The sequence below is a fragment of the Vulpes lagopus genome, chromosome 8, assembly GCF_018345385.1.
Source record: "Vulpes lagopus strain Blue_001 chromosome 8, ASM1834538v1, whole genome shotgun sequence".
In the NCBI taxonomy this organism is placed as follows: domain Eukaryota; kingdom Metazoa; phylum Chordata; class Mammalia; order Carnivora; family Canidae; genus Vulpes; species Vulpes lagopus.
In genome coordinates this window covers 67,735,693-67,757,674 of record NC_054831.1, presented here as the reverse complement: position 1 = coordinate 67,757,674, position 21,982 = coordinate 67,735,693, and the positions used below count along the sequence as shown (strand labels likewise).

At 36.5% G+C, this 21,982-nt stretch overlaps 1 protein-coding gene across 6 annotated transcripts in view; it reads right to left on the bottom strand.

Moving 5' to 3' along the window:
• NSUN6 (NOP2/Sun RNA methyltransferase 6) overlaps positions 1-21,982 on the bottom strand; it is a 57,948-nt gene that overhangs the window by 6,203 nt on the left and 29,763 nt on the right. For all 6 annotated transcript variants that reach the window (XM_041767563.1, XM_041767569.1, XM_041767566.1 and 3 more), the window contains exons 7-8: positions 19,534-19,653; positions 13,789-13,933 (exon numbers count right to left, since the gene is read on the bottom strand). In XM_041767563.1, the coding sequence (XP_041623497.1) occupies positions 13,789-13,933; positions 19,534-19,653 (265 nt within the window). The remainder of the gene's footprint in view (positions 1-13,788; positions 13,934-19,533; positions 19,654-21,982) is intronic.

Here is a 21,982-nt window from a genome sequence, read left to right as displayed (position 1 = left end):
ACAGTAACCTCAGCAATGTTCTGAATATCATACCAAGATAACCTACTTTTCTCTGACTGCAAACTGTCAGACACGAATGCTTATCAATTTAACTCATCTCAGTCTATAACCGTCCTTGCTTTCTTACCTACTGTCTCAGAGTATCTTCTCAAAGTAAACAAGTATTTTTAAGGTTTTTGATACATGCTGAAAAATGCTCTAGAAAGACTATGCCAATTTAGTTCCATTATGATTATACTTACTCTTTCAAAATCTTCACCCAAGAATTATTTTTATTGTTGTTACTATTTTATTGGCCATTTGTACTTTTTAGATAGTCACATTCTTTGTTTTGTCCTTTTCCTACTGAGACTGTCGTCTTTCTCTTTTTAAAAATACTTTATTTATTTGAGAGAACGAGAACACAAGCAGTGGGAAGGGAAGAGGGAGAGGCAGACTCCCCACAGAGCAGGGAGCCCAATGCAAGGCTCGATCCCAGGACCCTGAGATCATGACCTGAGCCGAAAGACAGACACTTAACCAAATGAGCCATCCAGGTGCCCTGTTATCATTCTCTTATTGATTAAAGGAGCTAGAAGGGTAGTAGCTGCTTTCTGCAGTGATTAGCTCTAAGATACCCCAATGATCTTTTGCTTTTCCAGTTCAACATCTATTTAACAGATTCCTTACACTAAGTATTTATACTAAATTTTCTCTCCTTAGTATAAATTTATACTGAGTTCTTTCTGTTGAAAAACCTTGTTGCTTTTTTTTAAATCCAAATTCCCCCAAGCACAGGTCTCAACAAGTTATTCATTTTCCTTACCAAGTAAAACAAAACCAAAAACTATTCCCGCAGCTACCTAAATCTCTGGAATAGACTTCTGAAACTAACAAATACAGACCATTAATAATGAACAATCTGGCCTCCTCCAGATTGTTCTCCAGCCACATTTCTTAGGACTCCTGCATATTCACCTATGTTAAAAACAAACATGCATCACCCACTGTTACCCAAAAATGTCATGAGCTTTCTTATTTCCATGCTTCTACTAATTCTATTTACTAGAGATGCCCCCTGCACTCATTTCCATTTGTCAAAATGCTGACCATGCTTTCAAGGCCTAACAAATGCCACCCCCTCATCTAAACACTTTTTCCATTGTCCCTCTAAGAAATAGTCCTTCGCTCTGAGTTCGTGTAACACTTGGTATCCTTTTGGATGCATAGTCTTTTTTTTTTTTTTTAATTTATTTATTTGGGCGGGGGGGGGGAGCAGGAAGAGGCAGAGGGAGAGAGAATCCTGAGCAGACTTCATGCTGAGCATAGAGCCCAATGCGGGACTCTCACAACCCTGAGATCATGACCTGAACAGAAACCAAGAGTCAGACACTTAACTGATGAAGCCATCCAGGCACCCCTGGCTGTATATAGTCTTATAGTCCCTTAGTGTTTATGTCTTAGTCCTCCCCAGGTACTGAAAATTTCTTAAAAACCAGAATATCTACAAGCCCACACGATACCTTTGTGTGAACTAGGAATAAAGTATCTGCACCTCAGGATTAATAGAATATAGTCCTGCACCAGAATAAACAGAGCACAGGTTGGAATTCAGCCCCTCAACATATCCCTCAGCGAGGGGCCCTTGGACAGAGCATAACCATATGCCATGACTGTGACAGGAGTAGGGACAATGCCTCATCACTGAGCTCACTGTTCTTAACAAGTACCATTTTCATAAAAGGTGGTGGATGATTATACAGAAATTAAGAAATTCATAAAAATATTCTAGACAAATCAGACCAAGATCACCAAATGACCCCCAAATGCACCTGGTTCAAAAGAAATTTCTCTTGTTCAAAACTAGAAAGCCATGAAATGAACATTTAAGGCTTATGCATAGTATAAAAGTACCCGAATTTTTATCCATTCAAACCTTTTCCCATAATATATATAATCTTACAACTGCCTTTAGTGCTTTCTAAAACTATATTAGTTTGGAATGTTGTATAAGTTGGGAGCAATTTTATGATACAAATAATGAGACTGGGCCAACTTTTGAAATGAGAGCATGGAGACCTTCTCCCCAGTGAAACAACTATAACTGGTAAAAACTGTAACAAAAACAAAAACCACCACTTAAAGTCTCTAGAAGGGCAGCCCGATGGCTCAGCGGTTTGGCGCCGCCTTCAGCCCAAGGTCTAATCCTGGAGTCCCAGGATGGAGTCCCACATCGGGCTCCCTGCATGGAGCCTGCTTCTCCCTCTGCCTGTGTCTCTGACTCACTCTCTCTGTGTCTCTCATGAATAAATAAATAAAATCTTTTTTTTTTTTTTAAATAAAGTCTCTAGAAAATGTTCAGGATATACATCAAATGAAGAAACACTTATTAAAGAAAATCTAAGAAATGTGAGTATCTGTGGTATCTGAGCCACAATCCATTCCTTCCTTTGCCCCAACATCTCTTCTCTTCCTGAAGCTCAGAGTGAAAAGTGATCCATTTCATGTAGGTGCAGCCAAGAACACATGGCTGCCTCTCTCCCTACACTCCCAGGCAAGAAATACAATATCTCACTGGAAGTGACAGGCCTCCCAGCATTTCTATCCCCTCAAGTTCCATGTTGCTAAGACTCAGTTACAGGTTAAGAGCAGCTGAAAATTCTGGGGCTGCCTTCCTCCACCCAGCCCTGAATCATAAATGAGTCACAGGCACAGCAAGCTGAGAATACCAAAGCCCAAATGCACTTGCCCCAACCTAACAAAAGAACCTCCAAATATAAAAAGCAAAAACTAGAAGAGAGAAATACACCATTCAACGATGAGTTGGAGATACCTAACATTCAATAATAAAAATAATAGCCAGGCACAAGATCAAAAAGGAAATAGAACACTTCAACACAAAGGAGACCTACAGATTATCTATAGAACATTCCACTGAACAATGGTAGAATATACATTCTTTTCCAATGCACATGGATCATTCTCTGAGAACATTAAGTGAGGCCACAAAATGCAGAAGGAAGAAAATAATAAAGGTTAGGGGAGAAATTAATGAAATAGGGAATTAAAAAAGAGAGATAAAGGATCAACAAAACAAAAAGTTAGTTCTTTGAAAGGAGCAACAAAATGGACTAAACTTTAGCTAGACTGACCAAGATAAAAAGGAAAAAGACTCAAAAGACTATCAGGAATTAAAAAGGGGATATTACCACTGTCCTGATGGAAAGAAAAATAATTGAAAAGAAATACTATGAACAACAGTACAAATAATTTAGATGGCATGGATAAATTACCAGTGAAAACACAACTACTGAAAATGATTTAAGAAAGAAAATCTGAATGAATCTATACTACAGAAGAGACTGCATTAATAATTTTTTAAATTTCCACAAAGAAAAGTCCCAGAAAGATATTTCACTGATGAATCTACCAAACATTTAGAAAAGAATAATAATTTTTGATAAAGTCTTTCAAAAACAGAAGGAAAACGAATATTTCCCAACTCATTCTCTGAGGCAAAATTACCCTAATACCAAAACTTGACAAAGGCAGCATATGAAAGTAAACTACAGACCAATATCTCTTATGAATATGGACACCAATACAAACAAACCCCATCTAGCAACATGTGAAAGCAGGATTTATTCCAGGAATCCAAGGCTGGTGAAAAATCTGAAACTCAATCAAATACAGGTAAATGCCACAAGATCACCTCAAGTGACACAGAAAAAGCATTTGACAAAATCCAACCTATCTTATGATAAAAAATACCCAGCAAGGCAGGAATAACAGGAAAATTCATCAGCCTGAAAGGGTTATCTACGAGAAACCTATAGCTACTTTTAAGCCACTTCAAAGACTAATTAGCAATAAAATATGGATGCCTTCTATCACCACTTCTGTTTAAACCCTGTACTAGAGGTTCTAGCAAGAACAATTAGGCAAATAATTGAAACAAACAACATCTAAATTAGAAAGAAAAAAGTTGAACTATCCTTATTTGTAGATGAACAAAGCTGGAAGACACCCTACTTCCTGATTTCAAAACTTACTAAAAAGCTACAGTAATCAAGACAATCCTTACTAGCTTATAGATAAAATTATCAATCAATGGAAGAGAAATGAGAGTCCAGAAATAAATCCTTACAATTACGGTCAACAAGGGTACCAAGACAATTCAACAAAGTAAAATAGTCTTTCAACAAAAGGTGCTGGGGTAACTGAGTATCTATGTGAAGAAGAATCAAAATCAAGGTGGTTTTGGTTTTTTTTTTTTTTTAAAGACTTTATTTAGGGATCCCTGGGTGGCGCAGCGGTTTGGCGCCTGCCTTTGGCCCAGGGCGCGATCCTGGAGACCCGGGATCAAATCCCACATCAGGCTCCCGATGCATGGAGCCTGCTTCTCCCTCTGCCTATGTCTCTGCTTCTCTCTCTCTCTCTCTCTGACTATCATAAATTAAAAAAAAAAAAAAAGATTTTATTTATTTGACAGAGAGAGAGAACACAAGCAGGGGGAGCAGCAGAGAGGGAGGGAGAATCAGGCACCCCGCTGAGCAGAGAGACCAATGTAGGGCTCAATCTCAGGACCCTGGGATCATGATTTGAGCCAAAGGCAGATGCTTAACCTACTGAGCCATCCAAGTGCCTTCAAGTTGGATTCTTTCATTACATCATAAACAAAAATTATTTCAAAATCGATTCTAGATCAAGATTTAAGAGCTAAAATTATAGAATTCTTATGGACACCCAAAACATAAACAAAAGAAAAAATAAGTGGACATCAAATTAAAAACTTTTGAGTTTCAGAGAACACCATCAAGAAAATGGACAACTCATAGAATGGGAGAAAATATTTGTAAATCCTATGTCTAATAAAAGACTTGTATCTAGAACATACAGAGAATTCTCAGAGCTCAAGAAATAAAAAGACAACCAACTTTAAAAATGGGCAAAGGATGTTACAAGGAGATACAACATGGCCAAGAAGCACATTAAAAACATGCTCAACATTTTTAGCCATTAGGGAAACCTGCAAAATAGAAACACAAGTCAAAACCTGGAGACAGTATTCCACACCTACCAAGATGGCTATAACCAAAGGGACAAGTGCTGGTGAGGATGTGAAGAAACTGAAACCTTCATTTACTGCTGGTGAAAATGTAAACTGATCCAGCTGCTTTGCAAAACAGATTGGCAGTTCTGTAGAAAGTTAAGTGTCAAGTTACCATATGATCCAGAAATGAAGCCTATGTCCACAGAGAAACTTGTATACAAATGTTCACAGCAACATTATTCCTATAGCCAAATAAAGGGTAAACAATCCAAATGTCCATCAAGTGATGACTGGATAAATAAAATGTGGTATTTTCTGTGCAGAATATTATTCACCCATGAAAAGGAGTGAAGTACAGAAACATACCACAACCTGGATAAACCATACACATCACAGCAAATGAAAGAAACCAGGTTTTTATGACTGGTTATACATACTATATGATTTCATTTATATGAAACATCCAGAATAGGCCAATCTGCAGAGACAGAAAGTAGATTAATAGTTGACTAAGTCTGGGGGGATGGAAGTATAAGGGAACTGGGAGTTGAACGTTAATGTACATGAGGTTTCTTTTCAGGGTAATGAAACTGTTCAAAAATTAGATTGTGATCATGGCTATGTAACTGAATAAAAAAACTAGCAAACTGTATACTTTAAAAAATGTGTAAATTGTATGGTACATGAGATATATACTGATACACAACAAAGCTGTTAAAAAAAAAAGTGAGGTCAGATTATTAAAGATTACAAATTTTCTTTCTAAAGCAATCTTTACTATTTATCCTAGATGTAGAAAAACCACTATTTTTTCCCTTTTAATAAATAATACAGGTGGATATAATTTAAAATTAGGTAAGAAAAAGAGTAATCTTTCAAAAAATCTCTAATAGGACATAAAATGTTTTCTTTGACATCAAGAATAAAAATTGCTGGGGATCCCTGGGTGGCTCAGCAGTTTAGCGCCTGCCTTCGGCCCAGGGTGTGATCCTAAAATCCTGGGATCAAGTCCCACATCGGGCTCCCTGAATGGAGCCTGCTTCTCCCTCTGCCTGTGTCTCTGCCTCTCTCTTTCTGTGTGTCTCTCATGAATAAATAAATAAATAAAATTGTTTTTAAAAAAAAGAAGAAGAAAAACTGCTTTCGGGAGGGGCACCTGGGTGGCTCAGTGGTTGAGCATCTGCCTTTGGCTTAGGTCATGATCCCAGGGTCCTGGGATTGAGTCCTGTAGAGGCTCCCCACAGGGAGCCTGCTTCTCTCTCTGCTTATGTTTCTGCCTGTGTGTCTCTCATGAATAAATAAATAAGATCTTTTAAAAAAAAAACTGCTTTTGGGAATGATTTTTAGTACTTACCTTATAAATTAAAAAACAAGTGGATATTTTTATAAGTCGCATTTGTGAGGGGAAAAGATAGGATTCAGGTCACTCCTTATAAGAAACTAACATTAAAGGTGTAAATAATCTTCATTCCTAATAATGAAAGCAAAACTGAACAACTCTATGAAGGAGTTCAAACTGAATATTTTCTCCATTAGTTTTTTTTTCCCCCGGTATTAAAATCACCTTGCTATACATACATAAAACTTTCAATCATATTAATTCAATTTACAGAATAGGTGAAAAATCACCCTGAAGTAAATTGGCAGAATTATTCTATTTGTGCTCTTTCATTTTCCAAGTCAGTATTTATTCTTTGTCCAGCGAACAATCTATTGTGCATATAAATTAAAAATTTATGATGAACTATACAAACAATTAAAAATTGAAAAAAATTATGTTTTCCAAAGATGGCTGTAACAATACCATCCATCCCACATGCCCTTCAATTTGACATTGACTCTTCTCCCACTAGAGATGGGGTCTCTAATGTTCCTCCTCCTTTATTTGATTAACAGCAGACCTGATGCTACATGATTTCTGGACAAGGTCATAAAAGGAGATACAGCTTTTGCTCGGGGCTCTTGGGACAGAAAACGAACATGGTCTGAGAAAGTCCAGTACATGGAGGGCCCATCTGTAGGTGCCATCTGAGAGGCATCATTAGCCTTCAGACAGGAATGTGGTAAACAAAGCTTCTGAGGTGACTCCTCCCTCAGGTACCATGTAACTGCTGCTGCATAAGACACTGAAAGTGAGAACCACTTGAATTCCTAATATTGTGAGAAATAATAATGAAATGACTGTTGTTTTAAGCCAGTAAATGATGGGATAATTTGTTACAACAGCAGTCTATACCAAGAACATAATGTTTAAAAATTAAAACTACCCTGAAACTTGACATTAGTACATAGTGACTGAGTCACTGCATCAATCCTTGCCATCTTATACTACACACCTCCCTTATCCACTCGAGGACTTCAAACTCTTGCAACTTAAAAAGAAAAGAAGAATTTTATTAACTAAAAAGAATTAACTTAGAAAACATGAGAAGGGAAATGGCAGAGTAGGAGGATCTTGAGCTCACCTCATCCCACAGACACACTAAACCACAGTGACATCTACTACAACTAATTCTGAAAATCTGAACACTCACAGAACAGATCTTACACATCTAGTCATAAAGAGAAGGCCAAATCAAAAAGGGTAAGAGGGGTGGAGACAAGGTCAATAACCAAACCCCAGTGTGAATAACCACAAATGGAAGGGACATCACAAACATGGAGGAGAGGATCAGACCCCACAGCTGGTAGCCTCAGCCCTGGGGGACTTACACTGGGAAGATGAGTCCTCAGGATACCTGGCTCTGAAAAATCAGCAGAGCCTAACACTGGGAGCTCTGACAATTAGGCTACCAGTTGATTTTTCAACAGAAATTTTTCAGGACAGAAGAAAGTAGCATGATATGTTCAAGTGCTGAAAGGAAAAACCTACAACCAAGAATACTCTACCCAGCAAAGCCATCTTGAAGGAGAAATAGTTTCCTGCACAAACAAAAGTTAAAGGAGTTTATCACCACTAAACCAGTCTTAGGAAAACTGCTAAAAGGAATTAAGAAGAAAGAAAAGACTGTAACTAGAAGAAAATTATGAAAGAAAAAAACTTCATTGGTCAAAGCAAACACAAAGTGAGCATAGTAGATTAATCTCTTGTAAAACCAGTATGGAGGTTAAAACACTAAGATTGTGAAATCAAGTATCCCTATAAAACTTAAGGAGTACAAAAAATAAAAAGATGTAAAAAATGACATCATATAGATAAAATGAAAGAGTGAAAATTTAGTGCTTTCAGAATGTGTTCAACCTAAGTGACCACAACTTAATGTAGACTGTTACAGATAATAGGATGTTACAAATGAACACCATAATCACAAATAAGAGACCGATAACAGGTACACAAAAATAAAGACAAAAGAATCCAAGCATAACATACATACACACACACAAAAACAAAAAAAACCCCACCAAACCACAAGGGAAAAGAGCAAGAAAAGAAGAAAGGAACAGAGAAGAACTACAAAAATAAACAGAAAGCGATTAACAAAATGGAAGTAAATACGTGTCTATCAATAATTACTCATTTTTCTTTAAAGATTTTATTGATTTGAGAGAGAGAAAAAGAGAGCGACCATGAGCAGGGGTAGGGCAGAGGGAGAAGAAGCAGGCTCCTTGCTGAGTAGGGAGCCTGACCCAGGACTCTATCCCAGGACCCTGGTATCATGATCTGAGCTGAAGACAGATGCTTAACTGACTGAGTCACACAGGTGCCCCAATAATTATTTTAAGTTTAAATAAATGCTCTAATTAAAAGATACAGGTGGCTGAATGAAGAAAGAACCAAGACCCACCTATATGCTGAATTGGAGCTTCACTTCAGACCTAAAGACACAAACAAACTGAAAATGAAGGGATGGAAAAAGATATTCCATACAAACAGAAGCAATAAAAAAAAAAAAAAACCCAGGTAGAAACACTTATATCAAACTAAACAGACTTTAAAACAAAGCTCTAATCAGAGACAAATAAAGGCATTACATAATAATAAAGGGATCAATCCAACAAGAGGATATAACAATTGCAAATATCCATCCAACACAGGAATTTGATTAAATATATGAAGCAAATATTAACAGACATAAAAGGACAATATGACTATAATAATATACAATAGTAGTGGACTTTAACACTCCAATTACATCAACTGATAGATAATCCAGAAGTTTACAGTGATACAGATCTACCTCAAGAAATGAGAAAACAATCTGACCTTACACCTAAAGGAACAAGGAAATAGAACAAAGCCCAAAGTTAGTAGAAGGAAGGAAGGAAGTAAAAAGATAAGAGTGGAAATAAATTGAGACTAAAAAAACAACAACAGAAAAGATCAATGAAACCAAGAGCTGGTTCTTTGAAAGGATGAATAAAATTGATAGAACTTTAGCCAGACTCATCAAGAAAGAACTCAAATAATAAAATCAGAAATGAAAGAGCAGAAATAACCAACACCACAGAAATAGAAAGGATTACAAAAGAACACTACAAAAAAATTATATGCAAACTGGACAACCTAAAAGAAGTAGATAAATTCCTAGAAACATACAATATTCCTAAACTAAATCAGGAAGAAACAAAAAATTTGAACAAACTTATTACTAAGCAGTGAAATTAAATCAGTAACCAAAAACTCCCAACAAACAAAAACGTCCAGGGTCAGATGGCTTCAAAGGTGAATTCTACCAAACACTGAAAGAAGAGGTAATACCTATTCTTCTCAAACTATTTCAAAAAATAAAAGAGGAAGAAAAACTTCTAAATTCATTCTAATAGACCAGCATTAGCCTGCTGCCAAAACCAGATAAAGACACTACAGAAAAAGAAAACTGCAAGCAATATCCCTGATAGACAGATGCAAAAATCCTCAACAAAACATTGCCAAACCAAATTCAATAATACGTGAAAGGATCATTCACCATGATCAAGTGGAATTTATTCTAGGGATGTAAGGATGGTTCAATATTCACATACCAATGTGATACATTACATTAACAAGAAGGATGAAAACCATATGACAATGTCAACAGACGCAGAAAAACTATCTGACAAAATACAATATCCATTCATGATATAAACTCTCAACAAAGTGGGTTGATTTTTTTTTTTAAGATTTTATTTATTTATTCATGAGAGACACAGAGAGAGGGGGGCAGAGACACAGGCAGAGGGACATGCCAGCTCCGTGCAGAGAGCCTGACACAGGACTAGATCCGGGACTCCAGGATCATGTCCTGGGCTCAAGGCAAGCACTAAACCACTGAGACACCCAGGGATCCCCAACAAAGTGGGTTTAAGGGAAACATACCTCAACATAATAAAGGCCATTTCTGAAACAACGATCACACTCAATAGTGGAAAAGCTTTCAGCTAAGATCAGGAATAAGACAAGAATGTTCACTCTTACCACTTTTTTTCAACACAATACTAGAAGTCCTAGCACAGCAATCAGACAAGAAATAAAAGGTATCCAAATTGGTAAGGAGGAAATAAAACTGTTACTATTTACAGATGTCATGATAATATATACAGAAAACCCTAAAAACCATAAAAAACCTATTAGAATAAATGAATTAAGTTACAAAATGTAAAATTAATATACAGAAATCTGCTGTGTTTCTGTACACTAATAGTGAAGTAGAAGAGAAATTAAGAAAACAATCCCATTTACAAATGCACAAAAAAAGAAAAAACACCTAGGAATAAATTTAACCGAGGAGGGGAAGATCTGTTCTCTGAAAATTGTAAGACATCAACGAAAGAAACTGAAGACAATACAAACATATGAAAGAATATGCCATGCTCATGGATGGGAAGAATACTGTTAAAATGTCCAGACTCCCCAAAGCAATTTAAAGATTTATTGCAATCACAATCAAAATAACAACAGTGCTTTTCACAGAACTAGAACACATAGTACTAAAATTTCTATGAAACCACAAAAGACCTCAAATAATCAGAGCAATATTGAAAAAGAAGAACAAAGCTGGAAGCATTACAATCTCAGATTCCAATATATACTACCAATCTATAATAACTGAAAGAACATGGTACTGGTGGAAAAACAGATCAATGGAATGAGTGCTTAGGAATAAAGCCATGCTTTTACATTCAACTAATCTGTGAAATAGGAAGCAAGAATATACATACAATGGGGAAAAGACAGTCTCTTCCATAAATGGTGCTGGGAAAATTGGGTAGTTATATGCCAAAGAATAAAACTGGACCACTTTCTCACACCATACATAAAAATAAACTCAGAATGGATTAAAAACCTAAATATGAGACCTAAAACCATAAAAATTCCTAAAAGAAAACAGGCAGTAATCTCTCTGACATCAGCCTTAGCAACATATTTATGGATCCATCTTTTCAGTAAAGGGAAACAGAAGCAAAAATAAACTATTGGAACTAAACCAAAATAAAAGGCTTATGCAGAGAGTGAAGGAAACCATCAGAAAAATGAAAAGGCAATCCGACTGAATGGAAGATTTTGCAAATGATGTATCTGTAAGGCGTTAATATCCAAAATACATACAGAACTTATACAAGGCAGCACCAAAAACACCCAGATAATCTAATTAAAAATGGGTGGAGCATCTGAGAAGACATTCTTCCAAAGAAGACATACAGATGGCCAACAGACGCATGAAAAGATGCTCAACATCACTAACCATCAGGGAAATGCAAATCAAAACCACAATAGGATGTCACCTCACACCAGTGAGAATGACTAATATCAAAAAGATAAGAAATACCAAATGTTGCAAGGAGGTGGAGAAGAGAGAAATCTTGTGCACTCTTGATGGGAATGTAAATTGGTGCAACCACTATGGAAAACAGTATAGAGATTCCTCAAAAAATTAACAATAGAAATACTATATGATCCAGTATTTAATTCTACTACTAGATAATTACCCAAGGAAAATGAAAACATCAATTCAAAAAGATATATGCGCCCCTACATTTATTGCAGCATTATTTATAGTAAGCAATATTTTTTTAAGATTTTTTTTTTATTTATTCATAAGAGACACAGAGAGAGAGAGAGAGAGGCAGAGACACGGATACAGGCAGAGAGAGAAGCAGGCTCCATGCACGGAGCTCAACGTGGGATTCAATCCCAGGTCTCCAGGATCACACACTGGGCCGAAGGCAGCGCTAAACCGCTGTGCCATCCGGGATGCCCAGCAATATATTTTTTAAGTTATCTCTATACCCAACCTGGAGTTCAAACTTACGACCTCAAGATCAAGAGTTATATGCTCTACTGACTGAAACAGCCAGGCACCCTTTTACACAGCCAATATATTGAAGCAATCCCAAGTGTCTACTGATAGCTGAGATAAATAAGATGTGTGTATACACACACACACACACAAACACATAATATTAGCCATAAAAATGTATGGCACCTTGCCATTCATGACAACATGGATGGATCTATCATGCTAAGTAAAAATAAGTCAGGCAGAGAAAGACAAATACTGTACAATTTCACTTATATGTGGACTCCAAATGTCAACACAAATGAACAAACAGAAGCAGACTCATAAATACAGACAACAAAATGGTAGTCGCCAGAGGGAAGGTGGGTGAGGGGAAGGGCAAAATAAGTGAAGGAAATTGAGAGGTACAAACCTCTAGCTATGAAATAAATAAGCCACAGAGATAAAAAGCACAGAGTAGGGCATATAGTCAAAAATATAGTAACATTTTATGGTGATAGAGGATGACTTAGTTGTGGTGGGCACTGAATACACAGAACTGTAGAATTGTTATGTTGTACACTTGAAACTAATAACACTATGTCAACTATCCTAAAATAATAATAACTTAAAATATCTTATAAATAATTTTTAACAATCATCATCACCACTTTCAATAACACAAAGCCTTTGTCAGACTGCTAATTGTTCTTTCCAATATCCATTATCCCCTTTTCAATCTCATTTTGAACTGGGCACATAACAACACAGCCTAAGACTACATTTTCCAGCTCCCCCTTGCAGTTAAATTGGTCAAATAACTAACCTGGACAGTGGCATGTGCATTCCTAAGGGTTTTGATACTCTTTCCCTTCCCCTTAAAAGAACTAGAACACTGCCTTGACCCAGAGATCAAATTACCAGCATTGGGGGCACCTGGGTGACTCAATGGTTGAGTGCCTTCTGCTTAGGTCATGATCCCAGGTGGGATCGAATCCTGCATTGGGCTCCCCACAGGGAAGACTGTTTTCCCTCTGCTATGTCTCTGCCTCTCTTTCTGTGTATCTCACAAATAAATAAAATCTTAAAAAAATAATAAATTACCAGTATTGGACACCCACTTCCATTAAGTGAGATGAAAATAAAAAACAGAGAAATGAAAAATGTTTCTATCTTTTCTAAGTCACTGAATTTAGGGTCTCTCAGATACATCCTATTATCCTATATACACTAATATAAATCTCCTGCAAACTCCTGGCTCTTTTGGGTTAACAATCAACTGACCATGAAGTGCTGTTCACATGTGATCAGGCAATTAAGATGAAATTAAGACAAATACAGGAAGACCAAAGAGTTTGACCAAGTTTTGGGGGTTTGATTCTATATTATTAAAATCTGACATTTAGGGATGATATGAAAAGCAGAATGATACCTATTATGGCAAAATATCCACACCAATTTCAACGTTTTGTGGATATTTTAGGACTAGAACAGTACAGCAAAATCTATTTGTTTCTAAAAGTCGATTATAGAAGCCTGAAAAGATGAAATTTAACTCACCTTCAGCTTTTTCAACCATATCGAATTTAAGAGCCTTTGTTCCATCGAAGCAAAATGCCTTGATGGAATTCAGCCCTAACAATAAAGCATTCTGTTTTATTTTTTCCACTTTGTTGGATATTTTATCCAGTGCTATTACTTCTCCCTATAAAACAAACACGCATAAAAATAAAGCATAAATCCAAAGCTGTCATAAAAACTATTATTGAGGAAAACTGATGAAAAATTATGGTTGTCCCTACTTTCCTCCCAACCCCAGTTTTAAAGCTGAATTCATTAACCAAATGTGTATCAAATTTACATTAAAATATTTAAGTCTCATCCTTTAAAAAAAAAAATTCTTAGAGACAAACTAAGAGACAGACTCCTAACTATAGAGAACTGATGGTTACCAGAGGGGAGATGGACAGAGAGGATAGGTGAAGGGGATGTGGATTAAGGAGGGCACCTGTGCTGAGCACCAGTGTTGTATGGAAGTGTTCAATCACTATATTGTACACCTGAGACTAATATTACACTGGATGCTAACTGAAATTTAAATAAAAACTTTAAAAATAATAAATACGAAACAGAAAAGCACATTCTTGACAGGTAAATTTTCTTATACTGCATAGCTATTTTTACTTAACAAAACTCAAAACCATAAACAGTGTTTGCCATCTAAGAAACTTGAAAATATCTACTGGAGATAAAAATTACCAATCCGATATACTTTGTTCATATCTGGAAGAATATGAACTAATGTTCTGAGACATCTGCCTTCTAGTGCTTTGGGATACAGATGAATGTTCCTTGTAAAATCAATCCTCATCTCAATATTTTCTGAGTTATATGTAAATAAAATTCATGTCAATTCTGACAACTATAACATAAAAACATTGACCTGTATATTACAGCAAAATGCTCTGGACTGGCTATAACAAGTAGTTCAAAAATAATTTTATAACAGGGGACATCTGGGTAGCTTAGTCAGTTAAGCATCTGCCTTCAGCTCAGGTCATGAAATCAAGCCCTGAGTCTGGCTCCCTGCTCAGCAGATAATCTGCTTCTCCCTTCCTCTTTCCCTCTGCCTCTCCCACTGCTTGTGCTCACACTTTCTCTCTCAAATAAATAAATAGGGATCCCTGGGTGGCGCAGCGGTTTGGCGCCTGCCTTTGGCCCAGGGTGCGATCCTGGAGACCTGGGATCGAATCCCACGTCGGGCTCCCAGGGCATGGAGCCTGCTTCTCCCTCTGCCTGTGTCTCTGCCTCTATCTCTCTGTGACTATCATAAATAAATAAAAAAAAAAAAAATCAAATAAATAAAAGTCTTTTAAAAAATAGTAATTTTATATGGCAACACTTTCGTTAAGTCAGAGTCAACAAAGATGAGGCCAAACTTTCACGAATGCATTGTGATATTCATTTCATTTTTTAAATATACTATGAAATGATATTGCAGAGATGGCAAGATTAACTCTTCAGCTTTTGTTCCTTTTAATACACCATCCTTTTATGACATATGCATCACTTGCATAGATTATGACACTGCTACACTTTCTGTGGTCATTTTTACATAGTACTATAAAACCAAACAACAGAACATGGACACACTTAAAGTATCCAGACTCTCTTTGGTGAGACTTCTTACTAGAGACAATAAAATATCTGTAGATAAATACTTCTAAGCAAACACAGTACCATATATCAAAAATTAAGGGGCGATTATTATTACTTTTTCAAAACATATAATCTTTACAATTAAGATTTCAGGTAAACTGAAAACTGATTTGTATTAAACATCACAACTCTATAAAATGAATTCTATTTTGTGTTCTGTATTTTATGCACTGGTGGTATTTACTCCATTTTTCCTTAAAGTTTTTACTGTTACCTTAAAGACCTTTGGGACAAAAAAAAAAGAATATAAGTAAACAAGCAAGTGTATCTCTGCTAATGAACCAAGAGTATTAATTCCCCAATATTTTAACAACAAATATATTTTCCTTTCTTCATTACTTTAATAGGCCACTTTCTGAAGTTATACTACTGGTACCACAAGTATGTATCTGTGTGTACAGGGCACATACAGACTACATGTACCCATAAACACACATAGAACAAATACAGAGTACCTATATACAGTATGTATAGATATACATACAGTGCAGAGATAAGATTTTAACCCTTCAATAAATTTACTGAAAACATAAAATTTATTTATATATGTGTATATGTATATTATATGTATATATGTATAATATATTATATATATGTATGCATATATATGTATATTATATACGTATATATATGTAGCATGTTCATTATCGCCCTGCTTATGACATAGTGAATGTTTCAGAAATTATAACGTTATCAAACACTAATATGCAAGTAATGTCAATTTTCATCAGAAGTCTTTGGATAAAGTGATTTGCACTAATGAAAGTGCAATTTCATCCTGACACAATAAATGTTCCTATTATTTTCTGTGCAAGATTGCTTGTAAATCACTTGACTATCCTAAAAAATATCAAATATAGTTCAAAAATGATCACCTGGTAAAGTCCAGCATCTGGCACTTCGGGGAGTGGGCACACAGATATTACATCTTCTATCAAGTTAATCAGAGCAGAAGAGCTCTACTAAGCCTTAAGGAAGTGTATTTCTATGCCAGAAGGTCTTACACCTCAAGTATGCAATTTTTTCTTATTTATGAATGAGGACCATGAAAAAAAATTGCTGAGTTTCCTAAGTGTCTAAGAATTCCTATCCCTGTATAAATCTGAGCTAACTTAGAAAAATAAGAATAGATCCACTGCCCTCAGTCTTTTACTGTCCTTGCTATGCTCTTTACCTGGCTTAGATTCCATGTTACATCAAATTACTCTCTTATATATATGCTTCTGCATCTTAGCTAAAAGCATGACAAAATACCGCTGTGGTTAAATCCAATTCTTCACCAACTTCATGTCTACCTCCAAGCAGTTAAAAAAAAAAAAAAAAAAAAAAAAAAAGCCCACCACTATCCCAACAAATCTTCCTTTAAATTCATAACCACTTTATTCAAAGAGACTACAGTGCAAACTGAAATTCCTAGGACGTGTCCATGGCCCACTCTCACTTCTATTTTCCTAGATAAACATTTCATACCTCCTAGCTCTTACCGCCTCCTTCCCCATCCCCACTCTCATCTGATGATCTTGCTTCTTATTTCACTGAGAAAATTCAACCAACCAGAAGAGACCTTCCTGTGTCTTACCACATTGACCAGGCCACCAACATCTGGACCCATGTATCCCATCTCCCCTCCTACTTCCATGGATAAACTGTTGCAAGCTACCACCTAAAGCCACTTGTCCATCAAATTCTGTCCCATCTTACCTCCTCAAAGATACTGTTCCAGCAATTTTCCCTGCTCCCTCTGGTGTTAGCAATTTCCTCTTTTAATGTATGTCTCATTAGCATACAAACATGATCATTTCTCTCATCTTAAAAAAGAGTACTTCCTGAGTTTATCTACAAATACTGCCCCGTTTCACTGTATTCCTGTACGATAACTCCCCACCACCACCACCACCATCAAAGGAGTTTTCTTGGTTCACTTTTTATTCCTCTCATTCTCAATCCAAGTAAGCATTTCCACTCACCAAAACTGTTCATAAGGTTGCTCATAATCTACATGGTGCTAAGTTCTACTGGAAATGCTCAATCCTCACTTTATGTGGCCAGGCAACATCTGACACAGCTGATCTCCCCATGGTCTTTCAATCCCTTTCTTCACATAGTCTCCAGGGTTTCATACCCCTCTGGTTTTCCTCTGACATCACTGGCCATCCCTTCTCTTTCCCCAACCTGTGAATGTGGGCATACAGTACCCAGGAGGCTCAGTCTTTCAGCCTTGTCTACTCTCTATTGCCATCCATATCAGTTTTATGACTCTTAGTCTTACCTATATGCTAATGACTTATAAATTTCTATTTTATATATATTTACATTTCCAAGCCAAATTTTTATTTCCAGCCCAGACCTCTCCCCCTGAACCCTAGGTTCAAATGTCCAATTCCCTGCTCAATCATCCCTTGCAAATCAGACACTTCACTTTAATATCTCCAAACCTGATTTTCTGACTGCCCTACAGAACTTGCTCCTCTCATAGTCACCCTTGCCCAGCAACTCTCCAGTACCTCAGGCCAAAATCTGCAGGAGTCACCCTGGATTACTCTCTCATTTCCATAACCCACATCCAGTGCATCAGCAAACCCTTACCACTCCATCTTAAACACATCTCCAGAACTTCTTGCTGCCTCCACAACACTTCTCTGAATTACTATCCCTGAACCAGTTACCTTTGCCCTCTTTCAGCCTGTTTTCATGCAGCAAAGGATAGTTTAAATACTAAAGAGCCTTACATCACTGTTCTGTTCAAAATCTCTGACTTCCCAGACTTCCCATCACTGGAGCGCAACTCAAGTCCTGTCAAATCGTGCCCACTGCTAGACCCAAACATCCTCTCCTGGGGCCCTCCCCTCTCTCTGGTCTCCTTTCCTTCTCCTGTCCTCCCCACTTTGTATCTCAGCAAACTGCAGAGCTTTCTCAAACAAGTCAGGTGCCCTCTGTCCTCAGGGCAAGCACACTTGCTTTTTCTCTAGCAAAAACATGGGTTCCACAGACCTCCATATTGTTCACATCTTCAAGGCTTGCCTCTAAAACCACCTTCGCAGGGTGCATCCCTCAGTACCCTCCTAAAAACTGCATGCTCACTAGCCTCAGTCCTCTCAATGCCCCCTCCCCTTCCTCTCTTGTTCACCACAGCCCTTGCCACAATCCTACATGCCATAACTTGTATTCATTTAGTTTATTATAGGTCTCCTCTTAACTGGAAGGGAAGCTACATGACGAAGACAATTTTGGTTCCAATGGTCTGGTGCTCCATCCCCAGTACTTGGCAGATGTAAGTACTAACTAAATGTTTGTCTAATCAACCAATCAATTAATTGAAATCTGCCTCCAGATCAAAGGTAGGTGAAGATACTAGTGTGTCTAAGCATTTCAGGAACCACGTAATTTTGTGGAATTTCAAACAAGAAGAAAGACAGCATCAAGTGCCCGTATCTGTCCTGAGCTGAAGACTCTCAGTTGCAGTATAGAATGGTTACAAGGTCACATTGAGTTTTGAACACAGACTAACCCATAATGAAAGGAAACATGCTGTCAAATACATATACATAGGAAAAAGCAATAAAATCTGAAATAAAGTTATCAAGGCTTACTATATTTTGTGACAATGAAATAGGCTTTATAATTAAGTCAGCTCATAAGGTTTTTATGAATCTCAAGAAAATGTGATTGATGTGTACATATTATAACGTAAATATATATCAGTGTATATTTTGATACTTCAGTAACATGCTATCAAATCAAGTTTTAGTGGCAGAATTTAGTAGTTTAAAAAGTGTCAAGTCTTATAACTAGGAACATAAAATTTCTTAAATGTTGCATTTAAATGTAATTTTATGAAGAGGACTTCTACAAATGTATTAGTAAATTTGGGATTTAAGATCTACAGACAGTCTTCACAAATGATAATTATCTACTGAACTCAACATGCGATGAATGCCATCATTGAACAGTCTTCACTCTGGCTGAATCTGAAATAATTCAGACCATAAATGTCTACATAATGTTTCTTATGTTGTGTGTAGTTCCACCTTCAACACTGAAATCTGTACTGTGTGGACAGTAGTTTTTCTGTGAAGACAGTCTCACCTGATCCCGCATTAATGCTGCAATGTGTGTTGTTTTGCCTCCAGGTGCTGCACACAAATCTAGAATCTTTTCTCCAGGTTGAGGATCCAGAACATGAGTTACTACAGCAGATGGCAAATTCTATAAAGAAAAAAAAATCAATTGTCAATGATTCTAAACCCTTTTAAAATTCAGAATCAGAGAACATAAAGAAATCTTTGGAGGTAATCCAGTACAGCATTCTCTGCCAAGAATATGCTTTTTGTAAACAGGCTACTGTCAGGAAATTCAGTTTCCTAGAGTAACCTATGATCTCATAGCGCATTCACACACAAGACACACACGTGCACATGCATGATGCATTTCCCCTATCAGTTTAGCAAGAAAAGCATATTTTTCCCTCAATTCAGTAGCTCTCAATATTTTGAAAATCAAAGCCTTTTTAGAAATATAATAAAACTCTGAATATTTTTCAAAGAAAATGTACAAAATTTTGCAATGTTTCAGATGTTTCACTACCTAGCACCCACTTAAGAATTCTAGTTTTATGGTACTAACGCCACTCAGAGACATCTGGGTTCCTATCTCCCCACCACTACCACATTTCTGTAGGAGAAAAGTAAAATGTAAACCAATCTTACTATTTCTGATTGGCACCTAGAAATATGAGACTGGATAACTCAAATATATTTACAGTAGTAAGTTATACAGCAATAGGCTATACTATACCATTAATTCATTATTAGTCTTGATCACATAAGGACTAATACTTGAGGATAACAGTTTGCCTTAAATAGAGATAGAATGATATCCCAAAGTAATGCATTTATTTTAAAGATTTTGTTTATTTTAGAGAAAAAGAGAGCACACAGTGGGGAGAGTGGGAGAGAGAGAGAGGGAGAAGCAGACTCCCTGCTGAGCAGGGAGTCCCAACACAGGGCTCAGGGCTTGATCCTAGGATCCCAGGACCCCAGGATCATGACTTGAGCCAAAGGCAGATGCTTAGCTGACTAAGCCACACAGGTGCACCAGTAATGCATTTTTTAAAGTAATATATTTTAAAATTTACTTGGCAAGAAAAACAATAGAGGCTAACAAGTACAGTTATTTATTTTTAAAGTTTAAAGGTTTTAATTCATTTTCCCACCAGAACACTTACATCCATTAGTACATTCTCAAGACCTGTGAGAAGGTTACAATGCTCTCAAGTGAATCCAAGATTACCATTTGAAAACAGAGAATCAATGGTGATAAAGGACATAAATTAACAAGTATCCCCCCTCCTTATGGGTATATGAAGCATTAAAATCAGTGCAAATCATTTAGGCCCCTAAAGAACAGTGCCTCCACAATGAACACTAAAAATGAGCTTACCATGTTACACTTATTTTCTCTTAATAGTCTTATTCCAAAAATATTTAAAAATTGAACTCCAATATGAAAACACTGAAACATGGACATGGCTACTGAAGATTTCGTGATTATCTAAAGACAACTGTTTTTGCTTCACTTCTAATAGTAACATTAACATACTGGTCAAAGATGACAGAAATTTGCAATCAAACATAATACATTAAGAACCTTCTAGTCATGCAACAAATTGAAATTATGAAATAGTTCAAGTGAAGAGGCTTCATTAATTATTGAAATGACAAAGTTTTCTTTGTCATCAAAGTTTTCTAGTTACACAAGAAAATCACCTCGTGGGTTTTAAAAAACATGTCTAGTCCTGATCTAGAGTAGTTAAATCAGAATTTCTGGCAATAGGGCCTAGGCGTCAGTATTTTCAAAATCTCCCCAGGTGATTCTAACATGCACCTAGATGTAACCCATAGGTATACTACAGTGATTCTCCATCTCAATTTTAACTGCACATGAGAATTACCTGGGAGAGCTTTCAATCTTTCTGACCAAGGCACCACCCCGGCCAGACCAACTAAAACCAATTCTAGCGCTAGTGCCCAGACAATAGTATTTATTTAAATATTTGTTAGGTTGTCTAATCTCATCTGGCTCTTAAATCAATTATTTACAAGAAACCAGGCAATGAGAAAATTAAGTTTCAGGCACTATTTTTTATTCTAGTTAAGTTAAAATGTAATTAGAACTGAAAGCAATTCTTACAAGTATTTAATTGTTAAACATTTAAATGACAATTACTTCTAATGTGAAGGACATCTAAGGTTATTTTGTGATTCTACAGACTGTATTTAAGCGATACAGAAGTTTCCTTTTGATTTTGAAAAATCAAATGGTATTACACAATTGTAACTTTAGTGATTGTACACAACACCCCCATTAAGTCTAAAAAATATATGCTAGTGTAACTTCAGGTGCTAAAATGAAAAATAATCAGTTGTCAGTAGACCTTTATACATACACATGCCGCAGCCAAAAAAAAAGGAAGAAGAAGAAGAAGAATAGTCTACAATGCAAAGCTTTTTTTTTTTTAAGCTATTTGAAGCAACAA